Source organism: Manis javanica, chromosome 4, assembly GCF_040802235.1.
Source record: "Manis javanica isolate MJ-LG chromosome 4, MJ_LKY, whole genome shotgun sequence".
Classification (NCBI taxonomy): Eukaryota; Metazoa; Chordata; class Mammalia; order Pholidota; family Manidae; genus Manis; species Manis javanica.
The window spans coordinates 30,549,857-30,573,935 of record NC_133159.1 but is presented as its reverse complement, the minus strand read 5'-3'; the positions used below and the strand labels follow the sequence as shown (position 1 = coordinate 30,573,935).

General features: G+C 39.5%; 1 protein-coding gene across 11 annotated transcripts in view; it reads left to right on the top strand.

Moving 5' to 3' along the window:
• The window catches only part of TRIT1 (tRNA isopentenyltransferase 1), a 79,535-nt gene that overhangs the window by 36,049 nt on the left and 19,407 nt on the right, over window positions 1-24,079 (top strand). For 3 of the 11 annotated variants that reach the window (XM_073233686.1, XM_073233689.1, XM_073233690.1), the window contains 8 exons: window positions 3,415-3,511; window positions 4,214-4,359; window positions 6,397-6,539; window positions 9,539-9,650; window positions 10,025-10,137; window positions 10,392-10,469; window positions 13,078-13,187; window positions 13,460-13,577. In XM_073233686.1, coding sequence (XP_073089787.1) covers window positions 3,415-3,511; window positions 4,214-4,359; window positions 6,397-6,539; window positions 9,539-9,650; window positions 10,025-10,137; window positions 10,392-10,469; window positions 13,078-13,187; window positions 13,460-13,577 — 917 coding nt within the window. Of the gene's footprint in view, window positions 1-3,414; window positions 3,512-4,213; window positions 4,360-6,396; window positions 6,540-9,538; window positions 9,651-10,024; window positions 10,261-10,391; window positions 10,470-10,663; window positions 10,735-11,397; window positions 11,547-13,077; window positions 13,188-13,459; window positions 13,578-13,900; window positions 14,047-15,780; window positions 16,629-24,079 lie in introns of those variants that run through there. The other 8 variants (XM_073233688.1, XM_073233693.1, XM_073233687.1 and 5 more) reach the window with 8 other exon arrangements.

Below are 24,079 nucleotides of genomic sequence, written 5' to 3'. Positions count from 1 at the left end.
TGGTTCATATGCACATTAAAATTTGAGAAGCACTGTTTTAGTGGAGAGAACACTGATTTAGGAACCAGAAAATCCCTGCGCTAGTCCCAGAATTGCTTCTTTTGACCAGGTGAATTTTATTGGGTAAAGCATTTACCCCACTGAGCTTCAGTTTCCCACCCTTTAGATGAGGATCCAAAATACATTTAGAAATAAAATGGAGTTACTAATAGAATTTCAAAGGGATTATTGGGTGGGGAATGACTGGAAAAAAAAATAGGTCTGGTTAACATCAAGAAATTTTTGAAAAAAGAATAAGGAGGACTACTCATATTTTAACTATCCAGATAACCTTTAATATCTGGACTGCCAGATATTAAAACATTGAAACTTAATAATTATAATAGCATGGGACTTACGCTAGACAAATTTTGGCACAGAGTGGAAAACAGATACAAATTCAAATGGATATATATATTTAATAGCTTATGATCAAAGTGGTATTTCAAAACAATAGAGAAGTAATACATTGTTAATAATTATTCTTGGGGTAGGTAAATTTTTTAGAAAAAAATGAAATCAGGGTCTCATATGTGACAAATTCCAATTGGATTTCAGAGTTAAATATATTTTTAATGAAACTAAATCAAATGGGATAACACAGTTGAGTAACGTGATTTTAGAGAAGGGAAGGGCTTTGTAGATATAATCTTTAAAGAAAAATTTTAAGGATTATTAAACTAATTTTCTTCCTTTTTATTGTGTTAGAATACACATAGCAAAATTTGCATTTTCAAGTGTACAGTACAGTGTGTTAAATCTTTCACATTGTTGTATAGCTATCACCAGCGTCCATCCCCATAAGTCTTTTTTTTTTTAAAGGAATAGAGCTAGATTTGAATATGTAAGAACAAATAATTTGCATTGGCAAGAATGTCTGTCAACTAGAACTCCTAGGTATCTACCATAGGGAAACCTTGCCACAAGTATACTTGGAGATATATGGTAGATCTCATTCATAACAGCATTGCTCTTAACAGCAAACATAAACACCCAGATTCTTAGAGAAGAATACATAAAACCTGCTTTGCTTATGTAAATTAATTTTTCAGGAGTGAAAAATGAATAAATTCTAGCTAAATCCATCAATCAATGTGGAGGAATCTCAGAAACGTCAAATGTGAGAAATTATAGAAGGATACATACATGTTCATATCATTTATTGTAAAGATCAAAAAGCAAGCAGAACAACCAATCTATTGTTTGGGGTATATACGTATCAGTCATAATGTAAAGAAAAGAAAGGGAATGATGAAAAACAAACCTCAGAACAGTTCAGCATAGTGTTTCTCTCAGAGAGAGGAGGGAGAGTAAGGGGTTGGGATGGGACTGAATACACAGGAAGCTTTAAAGGAATTGATAATACTCCCTTTCTTACCTTGGGTTCATGAATGTTTACTATTAGGCTTCATAATTTACACGTTACTTACATTCTTTCATATGTATTGAGAATTTTATAATTAAAAAAGGGAAACAGCCCACTGTAAACAAAGTTTAAAAACTTTGTTTTTACCATCCCATTGCTGCTGCAGAGCAGGGAGAGAATATTTGTAACATAAGAAAGGCAAATGATTAATATGCTTAATATATGAAGAACTGTTATGAATCAATACAAAAAAATGTTTACAAGAGCATGAGTAGTAATTCACAAAGGAAGAAAAATAAATGGTGATAAACATGAAAAAGTCTTTACCCTTGCTTTAATCAGGGTCATGCAAATCAAAATAATGAGATAATTTTTTTTGCCTATCAAATGGGCAGAGATTAAAATGCAAATAATAATTCTTGCCTTACCTGCTTTACAAGGCAGTTATGTCAGATGAGGTGATGTATATGTATTTGAAAACCCTTTGCATATTAAAATATATCACCAAATGTATGTTGTTACTATAAGACAGTTCAGTCTTGAAAGAGCAGATAGCAAATGGAGAGCTAATTAAAATGTTCAAAGGGCAGCAGCAATGGGGTGGTAGTCATATCATTTACAGGACTGGAGATCTGTGAATTGAGGTCAGGACCTAGAATCAGAAGGGCAGGACTGAAAGTACCTTAAGAAGTACCCACTCGACCTTCTTGATAGGACAGATGAAGGGACTAGACATTGAGGCCTGGACAGGAGAAGGGAGTTGCCCAGGATCACAGCTGTTTCATGGCTCAGGCAAACAAGTTCAGCCTTTGCCTGCCTAATGTCTCTTATCCCATCTTCCTCCGACTCCCTCTTTTCCACTCTCTCCCCTTCGGTATCTCACCATTTTCCCTTACTCTCTTATTTTCCTTGCTCCCTTTCAGTTTGTTAATCATATATTTGAAGTTTTATTATAATTATTGTGGAATTGTATGCTCCCACTACTTGATATAAAGGGAAAATACAGAATTTGTTTCTTTAAAAAAAAAAACAATGTTTCTTCTTTATGATCTTTGGTAACACCTTTCTTCCCACCCCACTGCCCCCCAACCTCTTAAAGGTTAGTGGGCTTCTGATAGAAAGGAGGTCACCTATCTCTGTGCCTACAGTCTGGCAAGGGAAAGAAGTGTGTAAATGAGTCTTTATCAGGGTTGAAAGTCTCTTTTTATCAGTTATCCTCAGAAGCAAAGCCCTTCTTAAAGCAGATAATTATCTGTTCAACAGAGATTCTAAAGAGAAGAATTAAAAGTAGCAGGGATATAAAAACAATAGTGGCTAAAGTAAACTGAGTGCTTAAATTGAGTTAAAAATATCTCCGGCGTTTTGGTAGGGGATTTATGTACATTGTCACATATAATGCTTATAAGAACTCATGAGGATTTTACAGGTGAGAAAACTGAAGCTCAGGTTGAATAACTTGCCAGAGAGTTGGAGCTGGTAATTGAAATCTGTTTTCAGAACCTGTGCTGTTTAGTTTATCTGGTGGAGTCTCAAGTGGCTGAAATGTGCACTATCACATATGGTGGTGACTGAATCTAAGAACCATGGCTTAGAGAAACCAGCTTGTATTTTGCCTTCCAAGGCAAAGTCACACAGTGGACGTGACCTTGGTGTTTTCCTGAGCATCTTATATTTGGTTCTGTGAGGGGTCCTTGGGCTTTAGCTCATAAAACTACTTCACAATACCAGACAAGCTTTGAATTTTAACAGCAAGGCATAGACAGATCTAGAAAGAATTAACCATCATGCATTTGTCTCTGGTTTATGCAAATTACCTCCAGAACTAATAGGAAATAATTGTGAGAACTCATGAGAAACAATGAAGACTGCTATCAGTTCTTGATTTCCACCCTTTCTCCTGTGCTCTTCAGACAAATAAATGTGGTTTCTAACTAATATTCTCCTTCCTGAGTGAGTCAATATTCTCTTCATGATATTAAATATTGTGATGTTTTTCTTAACGTTCACATTGAAGATATATTTGCCCGAGACAAAATTCCTATTATTGTGGGAGGAACCAATTATTACATTGAGTCCCTGCTCTGGAAAGTTCTTGTTAATACTAAGGTATGTTTGGTTCACTTGTAACTCGCTGAGGAAATGGGTTCTTCTTTCTTGCCAGCTAATTTTAGTAGAAGGGAAGTTGACTCTTGCCTATTTCTTATACTCAGCAACTGTAATTTTCCTACTTAATATTCTGAAACAAATGCCACCTCCATATGTGAAGTGTGCTCCTCCAGGCTAGCCTAAGGGCAGGGGCTGTGTATGGGAAAAATGCTCTTCTGTGGATTAATTAGCATTTCCATGTGAGTTAAAAGTACGTTAGTCTGATTCAGCATTTCCTGTGTGTAACAATCTATGTCACGGATGTGTCCAACACTAATCCTTCTTACAGAGATGCTATTGCATAGGGTGGGACTTCACACACTGTAAGGTGCTGACAATTCTGGTTCACTCATTTGTCAGTCTTACTGAGAAGACTAGACTCTTGAATATGTTAGTTACAGATGTGTTAGCCCCGGTACCTGTTTGTACTTCTCACAGGAAGCAGGCAGTAAGTCCTCCTTTCTCTTTGTTTGCTGTGGCCGCACAGCACTACCACCATTTATTGCAATTTTCCATTTATGATTGGTCTCTCTATATGGCAGAAGTTTCTGACCTCGTTTCTATTCTGTATTCCTATCATTTAGCAAAGTGCCTGGCACATTCACTGTTTCATTGTTTATTGAATTGTTGAATTAAATTTACTTTTAAACCCTCATTTAATAGCCTCAGGAGATTAGCACTGGGAAAGTGATTGACCGGAAGGTAGAGCTCGAAAAGGAAGATATCCACACACTCCACAAACGCCTAAGCCAGGTGGACCCAGAAATGGCTGCCAAACTACACCCGCATGACAAGCGCAAAGTGGCCAGGTAAGAAAGATTGGCCCGCTGACCCCGTATTCCTTTAGAGTGAGGGGGTAGTCAGTTCTTCAGTGTGTCTGGGTGATAAGAGAAATCTGGTCATAGCCATTGTAGAGATTGATGTGTTCTAGCTCAGTAGGTTGGGAGGCCCCTGAATTACTGCCTCAGCCAACTCCCTCAATAAATAGTTGCACCCTACTTTGTTGTTGATATTTGAAAGGTATAATACAATACAGATTTTTCCCCTAGGGCCTATATAATCTTGCTTCATTTTCTATTTGATCTTTGCTTGTATAACAGTTTTCATACACATTTTTTCTGGCATATAGTTGGTGTACATTGTGATTTGGGTTTCATAATTGATTGTGCAATGTTGAGTTCTGCCGCACAGCTTTCCCAGTGGGGAGTTAGATTTTATAAACTGTCTCATAGATCGGCTCACGTGGACACTACACATGGAGACTTTTGAAGGGAAGAGAGAGGTGGTGGTGAATGAACTCATAAGGTCGTGTTTTCATAGGTTGTTTTGAAATGAAACCTCATGTTTTAGGTTTATTTTTCTGCCATGTTGGGAGTGACACCATATCTGGCAGAGTAGAGGATCTAATGAAGGACCTACTATATGGGTGGTTACACAGATTAAATATTATAGCAACATCTGGTCTAGATTGGGATTATAAAGTATTCCACTCAGGTGAGGGAATGTTCTAGATCAGTGTTTCTTACTCCTTTTTTCATTATTCTTCCCTGCACATACACACCCAGAGCCTTTTTAGAAATTTTTTTCCTAGTTGTGCCTCCCTTCTTGCCCTCTATCAAATTTCATACTAAAGAATACGATTTTTTGGGGCATGGTTACTCTTTGGAGAGCTACACACATTGTGATAATGTAAGTTTTTTTGCCCCCTTGAGGTCAGTATCACCCTCATGATAATGCATAGTCTAGATAAATATAGAAGAAGCTTATGCTTTCAGTTATTCAAACATTTAAATATTTTAACAGGAATCTTTCAAAAAATTTTTGGAAATCAGAAACATGATGAACATTCATCATTATACTGGTTTATCCCATGATTCTAGAGCTTGGTCTTTATTATCCTCTCCTTTTATTAATCAGTTCTTTCTTATCACCTCTTTCATTTTGCTACTGGTAATACATTGAGAATTTGTCATAGAGTCAGTAGGTTCTAAGCAAGAGCTCTAGAGTCTCATTTAGAGAGCACTGGAGCACTTTCCTTATTTTTCTTTTAGTTTGAAGCTGTATTCTAACCTCCAGATCAGTGAGATATCTGTTACTACATTTTTTCTTCATAGGTTGTCTTTGAGTGACCAGTGATATGGAAAGACAAGGGGTCTCTACTCTTGTGTTAGGGTTTCAGGAAGTAGAACTGGGTCAGGAAGGGAAAGATCGCTTTCAAGCTGATAAGTTGCAATCACCTAGAGTGGTGGAGTGTAGATTTGGGAATTAAATTACCTACTGCTGCATAACATAATAGATAGGGACAGAGTGGATGGTGGCTTTAGAATAAGTATGCGAGTTCTTCAGTGATCTTTGTGCTAGTAGAGTACTGAATTAGTCAGAAGTATTCTTCATTAATTGCAGACATATTTATTTAACAAGAAAGTTGATGAGCTGGATATACAACATAGTTTGTACCATGGGAAAGGCATTCCAGCGAGACTAGACTTGTTGGCTTGTAACAGTGTCCCAAATAGGCTTTTTTTATTGCTTACCTGAAAATGAGTGAATCCTATTCTGTTTGTATAGAAGAAACCTGTTGTTTCTGAACCTGTTTAACTGATTTGAGAAAAATTAATGTATGCTTGTTAAGTAGAGTATTATTTCTTACTTTAGTAGTCTTTTCTGAATAGCTTTAGGATTGGAGTAATCCCAGATCTTCATGGCTTCGGGGGTTTATGCTGTGCAAATGATAATGAGGTGTGCTGTAATAAATAGCCTTTCTTCTTGTTTCACTTGAGAATCAATATTTATTTGCTAATGTTTTTTATGGGTGTTCCCCCCTGCTACCCTTTTAAATGACTTAGGAGCTTGCAAGTGTTTGAGGAAACGGGAATCTCTCATAGTGAATTTCTTCATCGTCAACATGCAGAGGAAGGTGGTGGTCCCCTTGGAGGCCCTCTGAAGTTCCCTAACCTTTGCATCCTCTGGCTCCATGCTGACCAGTCAGGTAAAAGCCCTTTGATGTCTAAGAGTCCAGCTGAGATAAGCATATAGTAATACAGTATCATTTATAAAGTGCTTAGAACCAAGAGGAGCTCTAAATGAGCGTTAGCTATTAATTTTATCCATTATTCATCAACTTAGTCATGTGCAGTGCCATTCCCCTAGGTATTTGTCTGTAAAGGGAGGAAGAGTAGCCCTGGCACTAGGATAAGATGCCAAGGGTGGGATAAGATAGGATGGATGGAATGGGATAGAGAAGGCCATCCAGGGAAGGTCCAAAGGAAAAAGAGAAGGAAGGCTCCTGTGGAAGGAGGTCTGAGTCCCTGGGTTGGCTGGAGTCTGGATCACTGATTATTCTAGAAGCAGTGCACCCAAGGGCTGGGTATAATGGTTAACTAGCTAGCCTGATAATGTTTTTTTTGTTTTTGCTAAAATGTAAATGCCCCATGTTGGGACTACCTTCTTTACCCAACAAGCATTCAATAAGCATTCAAGGAAGTATCAGGTATGCTGCATAGGACTTAGATTTCAGAGGTGAATATGAGACAGTGACTGCTCTTAAGGAGCTCCAGGTCTAGTGGGGCAAGAAATACCAAGATAGATACTACTTGTGATAAATGCTGGGCTAGAAAGTGCTGTGGGCCCCAGAGAAGGGATGATGAGCATTGTCTGTGGGGAGTAAGGGACCAGTTTTTAAAAGTAACCTATGATCTAGGTCAGGAAAGATGAGATTTATTACATGAATAGGCAGTAATAGCATAGTGATTAAAAGCGCAGTCTCTGAGCCAGACTGTCTGGATCAAAATTTCTACTCCACCATCTTCTAGCTTTGTGAGTTTTAAGACAAGTTAATTTACTTCCCTGTGCACGAATTTTCTCTTCTGTAAAATGTAGATAATAATAGTACATTTCTCAAAGCTTTATTGAGGATCAGATGAATTAAGAATACAAAGTGGTCAGAATGTACCTGACATATGGTGAATCCTCAATAAATATAAACTTTTTAGGAAGATAGGAAAAAAGGTTACTGTTGCAGGCTGTAAAATAGCAATGGCAGAGATGTGGAAGAGCATGATTGAAATGGTGAAAATCTGTTAATATCAGTTATAAGTTTATAGACAAGTAATTTATTTTTATTTAATTTAATTTATTTTTTTTTTGAGAGGGCATCTCTCATATTTATTGATCAAATGGTTGTTAACAACAGTAAAATTCTGTATAGGGGACTAAATACACAATCATTAATCCACCCCAAGCCTAATTCTCATCAGTCTCCGATCTTCTGAATCATAACGAACAAGTTCTTACATGGTGAACAAATTCTTACATAGTGAATAAGTTCTTACATGGTGAACAACAGTACAAGGGCAGTCATCACAGAAACTTTCGGTTTTGATCACGCATTGTGAACTATAAACAATCAGGTCAAATATGATTATTCGTTTGATTTTTATACTTCATTTATATGTGAATCCCACATTTCTCCCTTATTATTATTATTATTATTATTATTATTTTTAAATAAAATGCTGAAGTGGTAGGTAGATGCAAGATAAAGGTAGAAAACATAGTTTAGTGCTGTAAGAAAGCAAATGTAGATAATCAGGTGTGGGCCTGTAGACTAAGTATTAATCCAAGCTAGACAAGGGCAACAAAACATCCACGGATGCAGAAGATTTCTCTCAGAACGGGGGGTGAGGTTCTAAGCCTCACCTCTGTTGATCCCCAGTTTCTTACCTGATGGCCCCCTTGCGACTGTGCCTGTCTTAGGTCGTTCCTCCCTTGAGGAATCTTACCCGTCTCTGGCTAACCAGTCATCTTCCGGGGCCATACAGGGAAATGTAAAGTTGGTAAGTGAGAGAGAAGCAATATTGTTTGAAAAGGTTAGCTTTTTACTTCTTTGCAGATTTATGCCCTGTGGCTTCTATGCTCAGCATTTGTCTTGAGGTATCTTTACCACTTGGAAGAATTATGATACTCGGTAAATTCGATATGAGGCACGAATTCTATTTAAGGGTTGTAATTAGGAAGGAAGAAGAAAAGCTATAGAAGTAACAGACAGAAGAAAACATGGGAAGATTGATTATTTCATGGGAAGATTGATTATTTCTTTGACATATCTTCTTGTAGAGTAACTTAAGCATGTATAGGTTTTAAACTACTAATTAAATTGCGCACACACATTAACATAATAGGAATACAGTTACATAACCAAAGCAGACCTACAATTACCAGCCATCTCCAGTGAAACCAAGAAAACCAGTTAGGCACCCTAAGCATTTGCAAAAACTTATCTATATGATGGATATTGTCTAACTGAATTTGAATAGTTTGAGAAAAATCAGACAAAACAACACATTCCTGGGAACTGTTCACATCCCATATGTTCTTTTAACAGTAGATAGTCTATAGACAAGTAATTTTTTAATAGTGAAATTTAAAGAAAAACGTACCATGATTCAGCATAAAATAATGGTATCTGATCCATAATAAAGCTATGCTTGACTACATCTGAATGATTATAACCTTTCACTGTTTGCTTCTTTGGCTCAGTGGTGCAAGATATATCTAGGATGGCTTTGGATTAAAGTTCTTGTTCCTATCCAAAGTATCATATGAAAGTTCTTAATGTGAAATAACACAAAGAATAGTAAATATAATGGAAAAAAATAAGAGGGGTAAGCTAGGGGTCTCTTAGCTGCCTCTAATATAAACAGTGGATATATATTCCATATGGGGATAAAATATTTGTTCTGGTTAATGGCTGTAATTGTATGCTTTCTCTTTATATAAGATGTGCACTTCATTCTGGCTGGTTTTATTGAAGTTGTAGAGCCTTATGTGTGATTAAATATAATATGAATTATTATATAATCTTTAGATTCTGAACCCTTTCTTCCACTTAAACAAATTTTCTTTGTGGCAGCCTTGTCCATTCATTATGTAAGTGTATAGTAGGTACCTGTGATAGGCTTGCTGGTTGATGGGCTAATTTGATTGAAGTTCTAGATGAGCGCTTGGATAAGAGGGTGGATGACATGCTTACTGCTGGGCTCTTGGATGAACTAAGAGATTTTCACAGACGTTATAATGAGAAGAAAGTTGCAGAAAATAGGTGAGGATTTGCTTATTACTTTGACCTATTCTCTTATTCCTTGTTTATAGTCAGAAGACTAAACGTAATACTGGCTTTGGATTTATTTGTTTATTAGCCTTTGTCCTTGGCACTGGCAAGGCTTGTTGGAATGAGGTTTTGTGTACTTGTTACAGTTGCAATTTTTTAATCTGTCAGACATTCCCAGGGGTTAATTTTCAAGGGAAGTAACCTGGGAGCTGAGGGTGGTAGTGGAGGAGATTTCAGAGAGGTGGTAACTGTTAAGGATCTGTTTCCTCATCTGTGAGATGAAATGGTTTAACTAAGGCATCTCCAAAGGCCCTTGCTAGCTCTCAGGTGCAATGGCTCATCTGCTGATGCTCTCCTGTTCCCAGCCAGGACTATCAACATGGTATCTTCCAATCAATTGGCTTCAAGGAATTTCACGAGTACCTGATCACTGAGGGAAAATGCACACCAGAAACTAGTAACCAGCTCCTAAAGAAAGGTGTGAATTCCTCCATCTAAACTAGCTTTGGGCATCCTTGGGTGACAGAGTACCTACCCTGCTGGTATGGTCTGAGAAAGAGCCAGCCTAACAGTGCCAAATGGCTGTCAACTCAGAATTGAGGTATTTGTTTACCACGTGTGCACCAGTGTTCTGCCTTGGCTGATTTTCTTTTCTGTTGGGCTGGGTGGGCCTGACTGTGGCAGGGTGAGAAGTACTTACTTAGAGGATCTTATATTTGCCTAATCTTTCAGGTATTGAGGCTCTAAAACAAGTGACTAAGAGATATGCTCGGAAACAGAACCGATGGGTTAAAAACCGCTTTTTGAACAGTAAGTCTCACGTTTTTCTTTATGCCCTGGGTCTGTTTTCAATAGGCTATAGATGTTCTCAGCTCACCCAAAAAATGTACAAATGAACTCTAGTTTCTGGACCTGTTCTAAGACTTAGGACCTGACTCAGGGTGGAGGTGGGGGGATCTATTGCATAAATGACTATCCAGGGATATTTTCTTTTGATGTCTCAGAAAACAAATTAGATCTTTCCAATGAGGAGTCTGCCTTATGCCTTGAACACATGGGTGCTGGCTACAAACAGGTAAGAGCAAAATAGCAACATCTTTCTAGCCAAGTAGGTGCTCAAGATTGATTTTAGCTTCACATTTGTACTTGAAGTACAGTCAGATTTCTATAGGGCAGCTTTCATAATTTAAATGGTTCTTGGGCTATGTGGGCCATATACAAACTATCACCAACTCTCCCAGCATTGCCTTCATGTTCAGGCATGTGGTGCCTCAGACTGTTACAACTTTAACTTTAGTTGAACAGTATTTTTAAGGAAAAGGGAAAGAAATTCTCATTCATTTGACTCTGTACTACGTCCTTGGCATTAAATTTGGTGCTCTACATACATTACTGAGCCTTCAAAGTAGGTATTATTCTTTTTCTTTTTGCAGATAAGGAAATGGAGGCTTAGAGAAGTTAAGTAATTTGACAGAGTCCCCTAACTAATAAACAGTGGAATATTGAATGCAGGCCTGACTCCTAAGTCCGCATTCTTTGCTTTATACCACTCTTGTTGCCTTTGGCTATAACTTTAGCTAGATAGCGTTAGTATTGGGCCTTGGGTAAAAAATTCTGTGATTGTGAGCTAAAAGGAGATTAATTTAAAGGAGATTAAGCATGAGTACAACACCAATTTTATCTTGTGGGCATTTTTTAATATGCTTCTGAATCATTCCTGTTTACCTTTTGCCATTAGACTTCCGCTTTCAGTTACAGATAAGGACAGCTGAGGCCTCCACCCCTGCTCTCCAGTGCCTCTGATCACAAAAGCCTTGATCCATGCTGTTGACCACTGGGTTGCTGGAGTCCTCTGTGCCCGAGCTCTCCAGTGCGGTTTTGGCGCCAGGAGGCTCTTTACACTTCTTCTGCTTATCCTGCCTTCTCAGCTGTCCTGTTGGATAGGAGAAGCCTTTGCGTCAGCTGAAATTGAAGTTCAGTACTGCAGCTTCTTTTCTTTCCAGGACTAACAATTAGCCTGTAACAAAAGACATTTTTTTGTAATGATTTGGAACTTTCTTCTGTGGTAAAGCCACAACAACTCCCCCATCTCTGTGAGTCAGGAGGGGTTGATGGCACAGCACATCATATGTCCGTTCCTCATTTATGTGTGTGCTGCAACAGTCCTGGTGCTAGAGTGAAAGGCACAGCTGCCCTGTAAATCAGGAGCCGTGTGTGATTGGCCAGGGCTGGTCTGCTGGGATATGGTTCTGGCAAGGAGCCAGAGGGACTTCCCCACCCCAGCTTGGCCTTGGACCCAAGCCAGAAATAGCAGCTGGGAGCCGAGAACTTGTTGAAAGGTGCTTAGACAGGGCACAGAAGCCCAACAAAAGACTTAGAGGGGAAAGGAAAATATAGAAGGGCCTGGAAACAGGTGCAGAGCTTAGCCAAGGCCAGGTGTGCTGTGGATGCTGCCTGCAACCTCCCAGTCTCACCTTTCCGTGTGGTGGCAGGTGCAGCCCAGTCCAGTTTATGAAGAATCTTATTTGTGGTTGGCACAATCAAAAGGCCAGCACCTGCCAGTCGTTGGCATCCTGAAGACTTTGATGTTTTTGTCCATGAGGCAGTGCTCTTTGCTTGAGGCAGCTGACTAACCTAGCTGTAGAAGGCAGTTTAGTGTGTCAAGGGGTTTGGGGAAGCTACCAGCAGAGACTAAAGATGGTCAGCTCAGATGGAGCTGTAACTGTAGTCTTGGCTACCTCTAGTCAAATCTCCATTCAGAAGTATTTACCAGAGGCTATTTCTGGAATACTCTGCTACATCTGTTTCTTAAAAGAAGGGGCTCAACTAGTTCAATTCCAAGGCTTTTTTCTAGTTCTCAGATTCCGTGGCTCAGGGGCTACTAATTCTGTTCCCAGCCCATGATTATCACTATGGTATAAATGAATTTCAGCAGTGCTCTACTGCTGAAGGGATATATTTATAAACTTGAAACTAGAGTCTTTTCCTAAAGAAATCTGTGAACTCTCTTGCCACAATGCAACATCACTGTAAGGTGGTATGGAACTTAGAACAGACATTTACTTCAAGCTGTTAGTTTACTTTCTCCTGTGATAGGGTTTCTTTATATTTTAGCCCACACAGTGGTCACTAGAGCTGTTACTCTGTTCTGTTTTCCTGACTGATCTTGAAGTTCCTGTGCTCGAGTCTCTAGATTATACAGCCAGATGTTGGCTGCAGACCAGTCAACCTGGATTGACCAGTCTTTCCTGGAATGTATGTAGCTGTTTGGTTCATGTTTCTGGTTAGAATGAATGGCATGGTCAGCATTTATTCTTTTGGCCACCTGTACTTCCACTGAGGATTTTGGAGTCCTAGGGGGCAGAATAGATTTGGTATTGGAGGCTGACTTCTCACAACTTTTCTTTGTCATCACTAGGACCTGGTCCCAGTGTCCCACCAGTGTACGGCTTAGAAGTATCTGATATCGCAAAGTGGGAGGAGTCTGTTCTTGAACCTGCTTTTGAAATTGTGCAGAGTTTCATCCAGGTGATTATTAATAATGATACTTCCCATTTTTTTTCTGTTTTTCAGAGAGCTTTCCTTAGCTGACACCTTTGTTGCTATGTTGGGGAACCAAGCCTTCTTTTCTATGGAATAGAGCAGAAGGGCTGTCTGCTTTTAGATCCCTTGAGGCAGTGTTTCTCCTCTCACATTTAGAAAGGTTGTTGCTAAAATCTGTTCGTAGCCCACCTGCTTTCAAAGAGATATCAAAATCTCTTTGAATTGAATGCTTCTTCCCCACTCCCCTATTTTTTCAGGGCCATAAGCCTGCAGCTGCTCCAGTAAAATTGCCATGCAGTGAAACTGAGAACAAGAGAAGTTATCACATATGTGACCCCTGTGATCGAATCATCATTGGGGACCGCGAATGGGCAGGTAGAGTCTGGGGAGGGGCACAGAGTAATCTGTAAGGGTGGGCCACATTGACTTTATGAAGTGTAAAGCCTTTGGTAGGTCGAACACTGGAGTCTTATTTGTAAAGGGATGGCCAGATTCCTCTAAGAGCCCAAGTGCTCAAATTTCATGGAGTCTTTCCCAAATTGGAGAGTTATCTCTATTCTGAATTTCAAAGGAAGATCATATGCACTCCAGCTTCGGCTGGAGTAGATATTTTATACTGAGAGGTCTGCAGTTAATTTTCCAGAACTCCTTTGACTTTTGTGATCCTGCCTTATAGTTTCTTGGCCTTTCATGTTTAGACCTCAGTGGGGGTGAGGCACGATTGCAGGGAAAGCCGGGGTCTCACCCAAGACACTGAAGACAGAGAAGCAGCTGGGAGGGAGCAGGAAGGCAGTTATTCCCAAGCATGTTCTTCAAAAATGGCGTCTCTTGGGCAATTTTTAAGGTAATATTTTGACATGGTGGTGGTTGCTAAAACTGTGATAAAAAACATTAAGGGAAACTGAAGGCAAGACTGTCAGAGACGTGTATAAAGAAAGTGGGAAAAGGGTCATACCTTCTTTATAAAAGGTACTCCTGACTAACCCAGGAGTGGTCCTGCCCTAAAGCTCTGTTTCCGTTTTAGAGCCTGGATCTGCTTCTGCCACAGCGTTACACGGCACTCCCTGTCAGTTTTTCTTTATTAATCCAGTGAAGCCCAAAGGGCCCTAGCTGCAAGCCTTGAATTTACATCGTATGTCAAAGGTTGTTTAAGACTCCTTTTAGGCACAGTAGGGCTTGTAGTTTACCCAGTGGCTAGAATCCTTCTGTTCAGAGTACTGCTTTGCATGGGATTCTCATAGAAGTAGGTTTTTTGCCCCATACCAACCAATAGAATGATTAGTTCTATTAACTGGTAACCCTGACAAAATGAACTCCATTGTCAGAGACTGGGGATGGCTGTGATTGCCCAAGCAGCAGAAGAAGCCTTGATTGTCGTTGGTTTATAATGATGAAAGGGGAAGAGAAAGAGAGTGTCTGATTGTTTTTTCTAAAGGAAACTTAGTGGTTCGATTTGTCGAATGTCCTTTAGGGATAGCCTTAGAGAAGCAGCATTTGTGAGCCTTTGTGAGCTTAGCTTGTGTAAGCCCTTCTATGGTACCATCTGTCAAGTCTTGTTCCCATCTCCTGCTGCCATGGAAAGGCAGTCCAGAAGCCCATTTTTTGCCTTAGGCTCTAGCTGGAGAACAAAACTGACTTTTCTCCCCCAACTTTTGTTTGACTTCTAACCTTTTCCTTACTTATTTTTGCTTTTAAACCCTTAAAAAAAAATGTTCTTAATATGTATAAAAGATCTCTTTAGGTGTTTCCAAATAAGATTTCCCTGAAAAAGAATAGAATAGTAAAAAAAGAGTTTATATGAGTTAGAGGGTGGGAACTGTGTTTGGGGTGAGAGGTCAGAAATTGCTATAGAGCAACAGTGGCTTTTTAGCTGTACTGCTTCTGGGGACCCTGAAAAGGGATCATCAGAGAAGAATGTTTCCTGTTACCTCTCTGGAGCTTTGTGTGCTGAGAGAATGTGAGCCTTGTGGGTTACTCATTCAAATGGCTTATCTGACCCAGGGTAAGGATGTCAGATCAGGAGGGGCAACCTGTGCAAGCAGGGAGGTGGGAAGGACAGCTCTGGGTGCTGTAGGCCTGAAGCAGAACAGGGTATATGTCCTGCAGTACAGACAAGGATTTGGATTTATAACTTTTTAGCCATGTGAGTTGAAATGTATCTGTAACAGGAAGCTCAATACTGGAAAGTGATTGCAGTGCCCTGAGTCTGGAAAATTTTGGTCTCTTTTTGAGCTGTTATAGGGAAACCAAAGAATTTACATTACCTGCTATGTGACCTTGAACAAAATGTAAACCTGTGAACTTCAGTTTCCTCCATTATAAAGTGAGCTGAATAATACTGTCCTGCAAGATTGCTGTGAGGATTAGTGATTTAAAGCACTTAGCAGGGAGCACTTTGTACACCGTAGCTCACTCTGGTGTGCTGGCTAGCTGTCCAGGTTACTTCCCTTAAAAATGCTAAGCAGCGGTAGCAATACATGTGTTGATCTTGCTGTTGTTAAAGAAAAGTTATATAGTTAATTTTGTATGCTTCTAGGATTAATTCTAGAAAATGCTAATTTTTTTTGTTTTGTCTTAGCACATATAAAGTCAAAATCCCACTTGCATCAACTGAAGAAAAGAAGAAAATTGGATTCAGATGTCATTACCATAAAAAGTCAAAGTATATCTCCAGACCGTGAAAAAGAACTTAAAGAGAAGGGATCCCCAGGACAAATTGATGATACACTGAAATCCAGTGTTTAAAAGACATGTCCAGTGGCCTTTGCAAAGGCGCTGGGGATCCAGTGCAGGAGGGAAGATCATGTCAGTGTCATAGTCTGGACAGAGTAGTGCTGTGCAGAAAGCTCCCATTCTTTTCTTTAGTTAAATGATACGGTTTTTAAAGTCTCATGTTCTCTGTCATGGAGACAGCAGGTCTTGTTAGCTCCTCTTGTGGCTGATGTGTCTGGTAATGATGAGTTTGGCAAGAGATTTTTTTTTTCCAACCTTAAAGGTTCTATTTTTAAAAGAGGCACAGATTGCATTTTTTTATACTTGAGGATTTTTTTGGTGAGGAGTATCAGGATTCACTATATCCCTTAGAAAATAAGTCTTAATGTCCCTGATTCTGGATAAAAATACCTAGTTTATGGACTTTTATGGGTGGCTAATACTGTGAGCCACAAATTAGGAGTTCTGGATTTGAGTGAATGGCAGGAAAGGACCAGCCCCAGTGAGATGATGAAATAGACCAAACCAGTTCTTGGAATTCTATAAAGGAGGAAAGAATCAAGACTGAGGTAGTTGTGACATGGGACCTGAAAACTAAAGACTTCGACATTTGTTGAGCCCCTTCTGTGTCACAGTTACTGTCACTGCTGTCTTTCTATTTAGTAATCAAAAATAATTTTTATTGAAAGTTCAATAAAGAAAAAGTTTGCGAGAGCCACTCTCCTTCTTAAAAAGATGTATATGTCCATGTCTAGTTTATATACAATATGCTGTTAACACAATAGCTTTTTTCAGATTTGACATTCTTCATATGATCATGCTGCCTATTCATTTACTTAGCGAATTTTATTGAACACTTATATTCCTAGAAGACCTCTGGAAAGGGTCTTTTTTTCTTTTTAATTAAGGTATCATTGATATGCACTCTTATGAAGGTTTCACATGAAAAACATTGTGGTTACTACATTCACCCATATTATCAAGTGCCCCCATACACCATTGAAGTCACAGTCCATCAGTGTAGCAAGATGCCAGAGAGTCACTACTTGTCTTCTCTGTGCTACACTGTCTTCCCTGTGACCCCAACACACACCATGTGTACCAATCATAATACCCCTTAATCCCCTTCTCCCTCTCTCCCCACTCACCCTTTCCCACCCCTCCCCTTTGGTAACTGCTAGTCCCTTCTTGGAGTCTGTAGCCTACTGCTGTTTTATTCTTACAGTTTTGCTTTGTTGTTATACCCCACAAATGAGTGAAATCATTTGGTACTTGTCTTTCTCCGCCTGGCTTATATCACTGAGCATAATACCCTCTGGCTCCATCCATGTTGTTGCAAATGGTAGGATTTGTTTTCTTACGATTGAATAATATTCCATTGTACCACATCTTCTTTATCTATTCATCTGCTGATGGACACTTAAGTTGCTTCCATATCTTGGCTATTATTATAAATAGTGCTGTGATAAACATAGGGGCGCATATGTCTTTTTGAATCTGAGAACTTGTTTTCTTTGGGTAAATTCCTAGGAGTGGGATTCCCAGGTCAAAGGGTATTTCTATTTTAGTTTTTTGAGGAATCTCTATATTGCTTTCCACAATGGTTGAACTAATTTATATTCCCACCAGCAGTGTTAGGAGGGTTCCCCTGGAAAGGGTCTTTTATTGGAGATTTGTTACTTGTTGAAGCTCTCTTTCTGGAATGACCTGAACTGCCAGCAATGTTAAGTATATGTATGTGTGTATTTGACATAAAATTAAGCATTTTTAAGTTTATAATTCAGCATTAATTAACATTCATCATGCTGTGCAACCATCACCTCTATTTCTAAAACTTTTTCATCACCTAAACAAACTCTCTACCCATTAATAACTCTTCACTCAGGTAATATTTTATTCAGAATCTACTATATGAGAGGCCCTGGACGAGGCTAGAGGAAAACAGAGATAAAATGAGATGTGGTTCTTGCTTCTAGGGAGCTTGTAAATATATATATATATACATAACCAATCTAGGTAAGAGAACACTAAAGGCTGTAAAAACTAGAATTTCACTTTGGAGGGGGAGGAAGGAGCATTTCTGCTGGACCTTAAGCAATTCTTGGTAAATGTATTGTTAGCTGTGCATTCAAGGAGAGGGTAAAGTAAGAGAACTATTGAACTTGATTAACCGTGCAAAACAGTGCTGAATTCCGTAGCCTCACCTTTTTTTTTCTAACATGTTTTAAGTTTTATTTTTTCACTAGATTTATTTGCATGTAGTTCAAAAATCAAAATGATATAAAGATATTAATTGAAAATCTTGATCCCACTTCCAGCCCCTTCTCCTCCCATAGATAATTACTTACTAGTTTCTTACATTTTTCTTAATTTTTATAGCAAAAATAAATATATATATATATATCCTTATTTTTCCCCTTACTCAAAAGGTAGCATATAGCACATACTGTCTTCATCTGTCACCATATCTACTGGTAACTGGGTGTGCATGGATTCCTCCTGCCACCTTTTGTCAGGTCTCCGTTTTTTGTCTTAACCACACACCCTAGGGTTCCCCAGTTAGCTCTAGGCCATAGTCATGGTTCATTCACCTTTGTATACTGAACTTCAGTCAGATGCTAGGGTTTAGGTCTCAGCCAGCCTCTGAGGAACTCTGAAGCTATAACCAGTCCATTCATTCAACCAGCAGGTATTTTTAGAACTTTTGTGCCAAGTGCTGTGCTAGACTCTCAGGATACAATGGTGATAAAAAAAAAATACACATTGATAAGTAATTACAGCATTATAGCTGTAACAAGGGCAGCAAAGAAAGAGTACTTGCCGTAAGAGCAAGTAATCTGAGGAGTTGCCTGATGCAGGTGTGTGGGAGTGTGCGTGTGTGTTGAGGGTAGGCATGTACTGAGGCATGTGACGTGGCCTCGCACAATGCCGGAGCAGGAATTTGGGGTCTGGACTGCAGATAGGGTACCATGTGACTTGGAGAGCTGGGTTTCTCAACGTGGCTTGAGTGGCTTCTCTTCTCCCTTTTCCCCAGTCTTTGGGATGTCCTGTGCTCCTTGAGTTTTATTAAGCCTTACCCACCATTAACTGATTGGAATCTCAGGGATTAATTTTTCTTTGGTCAAAAAAGCTAGTAAGCAGCAGAGCTGGAATTGAGGTGAGCCCAGCACCCTTCAGAGCTCAAGCTGTCGAGCACTGTGTTAAATTAAGCTGGCTGTTTTTAGGGAGGACCCGAGTCTCTTTGAAATGCTCTTCACTCAAGTTGCTAGATATGTTTTAAAGCTTTTAAAAAGTTTCAGTGGATAAACAGGAAAAACTAGTTTTAATAATCCTCCCTCAAAAAGCCTTTAATCCTTCCCTCTGAAATACGCGGAGCACCAACTTCTCATTGAACTCATTGCTATCTCTATGGCAACTGGACATCAGGAATTTCTTGAAAAAAAATCAGTTCCTAATTATTTATGAAGCACTTACAAAGCTTAGGGCATTGTAGTTGTGCCCACTGCTCCTGTTCTTAGAAACTGCAAGTTCAGCAAGGTGTAATTCCTTCACCAGCAGCACGGAGTCTGGGGAAGGCAGAATGTTCACTAGAAATCTGCCTAGGGCTCTAGTCTGAAGCACTGCCCTGAGGTCAGTTTCCTCTTCTCTGTCTGCAGCCCTTGGAATGACTTTGCTGTTGAATGTAGGGAAGGAACGTAGTTCTTTCTAGTGATTGTCATAAATGTAGAGATGAAAGGGTCCTTAGCACCTTGTTGTACAGATGGTAAACTGAGGCCCAAAATGTGGATGTTCCACAGTCTCAGAGCAAGTTTTGGCAAAACGAGGACAAACCGTAGGTCCCCTGTCTCAACTGTGAAATCTCATATGTAATCTCACTTGAGAGCAGAGACAGACAGTTAGATAGCTTGGGCTGTCTGTTCAGCCCGAGTGAGGATGAGGAAGGCCATTTTGTGCCGTCTGGCCCCAGGCAAGACACTTTCCTATCTAACAGAGACCTTTAGTCCAGGTACTCATAGTCTCCAGTCCATAGCAGCACTAGCTAAATGGCTGTGGTAATTAAGTCTGACATTCAGCCAGCTCTTAGGCCCATCTACTTATGTAGTAACAATCTTTCCCCCCACCCCCCAGATTTATGTAGGTACAATTGACATATAAAGTAAAGATCCTGACTAGACTTTACAGACTTCTCACAGTTCAGACAAGCTGTTTTAAGTGGGTGGGAAATATTTTGACTGAAAAGAGAGTAGATTCTTAATCTTTAAAATAGTTTGCTTGATTTTTAGGGCTAAGCAGAAGTTCATTTGTAGTCTAGGTATGTAATTTGATCCTTTATAACTCTCAGTAATTATTTGTATTAGCCTCAGTTCCACATTCTACAAAGAGTATTTTTCTGCTTAAAACAAAACACACAGCACAACATTAAACAAATACAAACACCCACTAGAAAGCAAGCAAGCTTTCTGAATGCAGTAATCTGTCTATATATCCCTAGCATCTAGAAAGTCAAATGTTTGTTGAATTAATTGCATAAAAGTGTAAAGTTAAGTGGGTCTTTACTTAAATAATCAGTTTCAGTCATAAAATAGCTTTTCACCAGGATGAAGAAATCTTGGGATAATAGCTCCAGGAAGGAATTTCTTTATATGATTACCACCTACTTGGACAGTTAGGACTGTTTTCTAAAAAGGTAGCTAACTGGTTGTTTGTAAAACTATTCTAAATACATACAAAGGAAGCTGCATGATTGTATTAGGGTAAAGGGCTAAGCTGCTGTAACAAAGAGACTCACAATACAGTGGCTTAAAGAACAAAGATGTTTGTTTCTTTCTCACATAACAACTCTGAGGGGAGTTAACATTTCTGAAGAGAACAGGCTAGGTCAGTAGGGCAGCTCTGCTCTAAGTGGTCATTCAGGGACACCGTTTCCTTAAATCATGTTGCTTTTCCATCTTCTGGGAAGCATTGTCATCACCTGCATGGTTGAAGGTGGGTCATCATGGTTTAAGCCAGTGGGAAAGGGAAAAAGAGCATAGGGAAGGCACACCCGATGCCTTAAGGCCTAGACCCTGCAGTGGCATGCACACTTCTGCTTGCTTACCCTTGGCAAAAACTTAGTCATATGGCCACACCTTCCTGCAAATGAGGCTGATAAATGTAGTCAAGCCATGTGCCAAGAAAGAATGGGAGAACAGATTTTGGTGGGCAACTTGCAGTCTCCACTAAATCAGTATCATGGAAAGAGCACTGAGCTCTTGGCTGGTTTAACTGATTAGCTTTGATAGCTTGCTATGGGCATATCTCTCCAATTCCCCATCTGTGAAATCAGTGAGTTGTATGAGCTGACCTCAAGTATTTCAAAAAGTGAAGTTTGACAAAATCTTGGCTGGTGAGATTTTAAGATGAGAATAAAAAAAGCATTGTGAGAAGGAAATGTGAGACTTGAATGAGCATTAGGGCCAATGGCTAACACTCTAAAGTTGGTAGGGAGGACAGATAGAAGGTTTCAGTGGTGTTGTGGAGTAACAACTAAGGGCTGTAACTCCCTACCTCCAGACTTGTATTTGTATGGGAAAGAAACCAAACCCTGCTATTTGTTTTTGTAGTTGAACACTTTCCTATCTAACATACTATCTGTGTGACCTTGAGAAAATTGCTCAATCAGCCTGTATTTCCACATATATAAAATGAGTTATTACTTCCATTGCAGAGGACATTGTAAGGATTAAATGAGGTCCTTCTGAAAACAGCAGTGTTTGGCAATGCAGAGCCCAGTAAATAAATGGTAGGTATAAATTGGATTTATTTGCTTCATTGGAGAAAAATTGTTAATGTTACTGAAGTGTTGGTTATGGTATGGTGTCAGTCCCCAAGAGTTATCCAGGGGTAAGCTCTGACTTAGAACTGACTAATTTGGTGGTCCACGGTCGGTGCTAATGGCCAAAAATGGTGCCTCAGGCTTTATCTGCTGTCCGGTTAGTCTTCAGCTATTTGTTGCTGTGTTTTAAGGCATATGGTTCACAGGTTAGCTCATTTGTGTGAATGGCTGCTTTCTTCATCTGAAATTCCCTTTACCCTACTCTTTGCTAAATGAACTCCTGTACATCCTTCAAAGCCCAAATCTGATGTTCTCTCAGACAAAGCTTCTTTGGCAATTTCAGAGAGGCTTAGTTTTTTCCTATGTGTTCTCATAGCATTTTATACATAATTATAGGAAGTACTTAGATAGCACCATGTGCCAGGCATGTTTTAAGTGCTTTACATATATAACAACTCATTTAGTCTTAACAGCAGCCCTATAAAGTTGTTGTCATTAGCTCTATTTTTCAACTGAGGAAACCATGCAGAAGAATTAAGAGATTTTCCTGAGGGCAAGCTGGGATTTGCCGAGGTGGGGGGCTCCAAGGTCTGTGTTCTTAGCCACCATATTCATTTACCTTCTCATGATTCTCCTCTAGCACATATCACGTGTAACTACCTCTTGCTCTGATTGGAGAGTAAATTCTGCCAAGATGTGTGTCCTATTTAAAGACAAATGTGGGACACACAGTGGATACCCAGTAGATACTGAAGCTAGTTCCTGCAAGGCGTGATGCTATGTCTAAACATAAACGTGGCCACTCTTCATTGAGTGCGTGCTGTGTCAGACGTGTTAAGAACATACATACCTTAATAATGATTCCTTTAAGCAGATGGGCAAGGTAATTCATTACTCCTGCCTTATCAACAGGCATCATACATTTTCAGTGAGCTTAATGGTGGCTGACACAGAGTAGACATGCAAATATTCACTGAGTACTAGAAAGAAAGCTCTGTGAGGGCATAGATTTTTGTCCATTGTTAACTGCTTTATCCCTGGCACCTACAAGGGGCTTGCTGCTTGAAAAGCACTCAGTAAACATTTGTTGAGCTAGGATTTGAAGCCAGTTTGGGCTGACTCCAAACCCATGCTCTAACCATTATGCTGTACTTCTCCAAGGGCATTCCTTTAGGCCTTGTAAATGTACAAATTATTTCTATCCCATTACTTATAAGGAATCAAGACAAGAAAAAGCCAAAAAGATTCCAGGAGAACTAACTCTTCTACTGAAGTGTTTGTGTTAGTCAAGACTCATGATTACAAATGAAACAAGCCAAAGTCTAACTTCAGCAAAATGGTGACTTTATGAGAGGGCTTCTAAGGTGTCTCATCAAATTCAAAGACAGAAAAGCATCAAGGCCGCAGCCACAACTAGTTCTACCTAATCTGATGCTGTGGAGACCCTCTCCCTTCTCTCACTGTAAACAGGTTTTCTCTATGTGGCAGGAGACAGGGCTGCCAGTAGCATCCAAGCCTTACCTCTTAATAGCTTGTGCATCTGAGAGATCATGCTGGTGCTCCCTCTGGTTCTCCGTTGAAAGTGCCAGGATATCGCCCAGCCATTAGGATGGCTCCTGTGGAAAAAAAACAGGAAATAAGTGTTGATGAGGATGGATAGAAATTGGAACATTTGTGCCCTGCTGGTGGAAATGTAAAATAGCACACCACCATGGAAAACATTCGGTGGTTCCTCAAAAGATTAAAAAGAATTACAATATGATCTAGTAATTCCACTTCTGGACGTGTATCCAAAAGAACTGAAAATGGGCCTGAAAAAATTTTTGCGTACCCATATTCATAGCAGTATTATTCACAGTTGCTAAAAGTTGGACATAACCCCAAGTGCATCAGGCATTGACAGATGAACGGATAAACCAAATGTGGTATATGTGTTCAATAGAATATTTTCAGCCTTAAGAAGGAAATTCTGATATGCTGCAACATGGATGAACCTTGAGGACATTATGCTAAGTGAAATAAGCCAGTCCAAAAAAGAACAATGTATGATTCCACTTACATGAGGTAGCTAAAGGAGTGGATCTTATAGAGACAGAAAGTAGGATGGGGGTCTTCAGGGCTTGGAGACAGGAGAAAATGTGGGTATAGAGTTACATTTTTGCAAGATGAGAAGTTCTGGAGACTGGTTGCACAACATTGTGAAATATTTCACACTACTGAAATGTATACTTTAAAATAGTTACATTGTAAATTTTATCTGTATTTACCACAATTAAAATAGTTCCAAGAAAGGGATTCATTAGCCCAGCTTGGGTCTGGCACTTACCCTGAGGCCCATCAACTACACTAG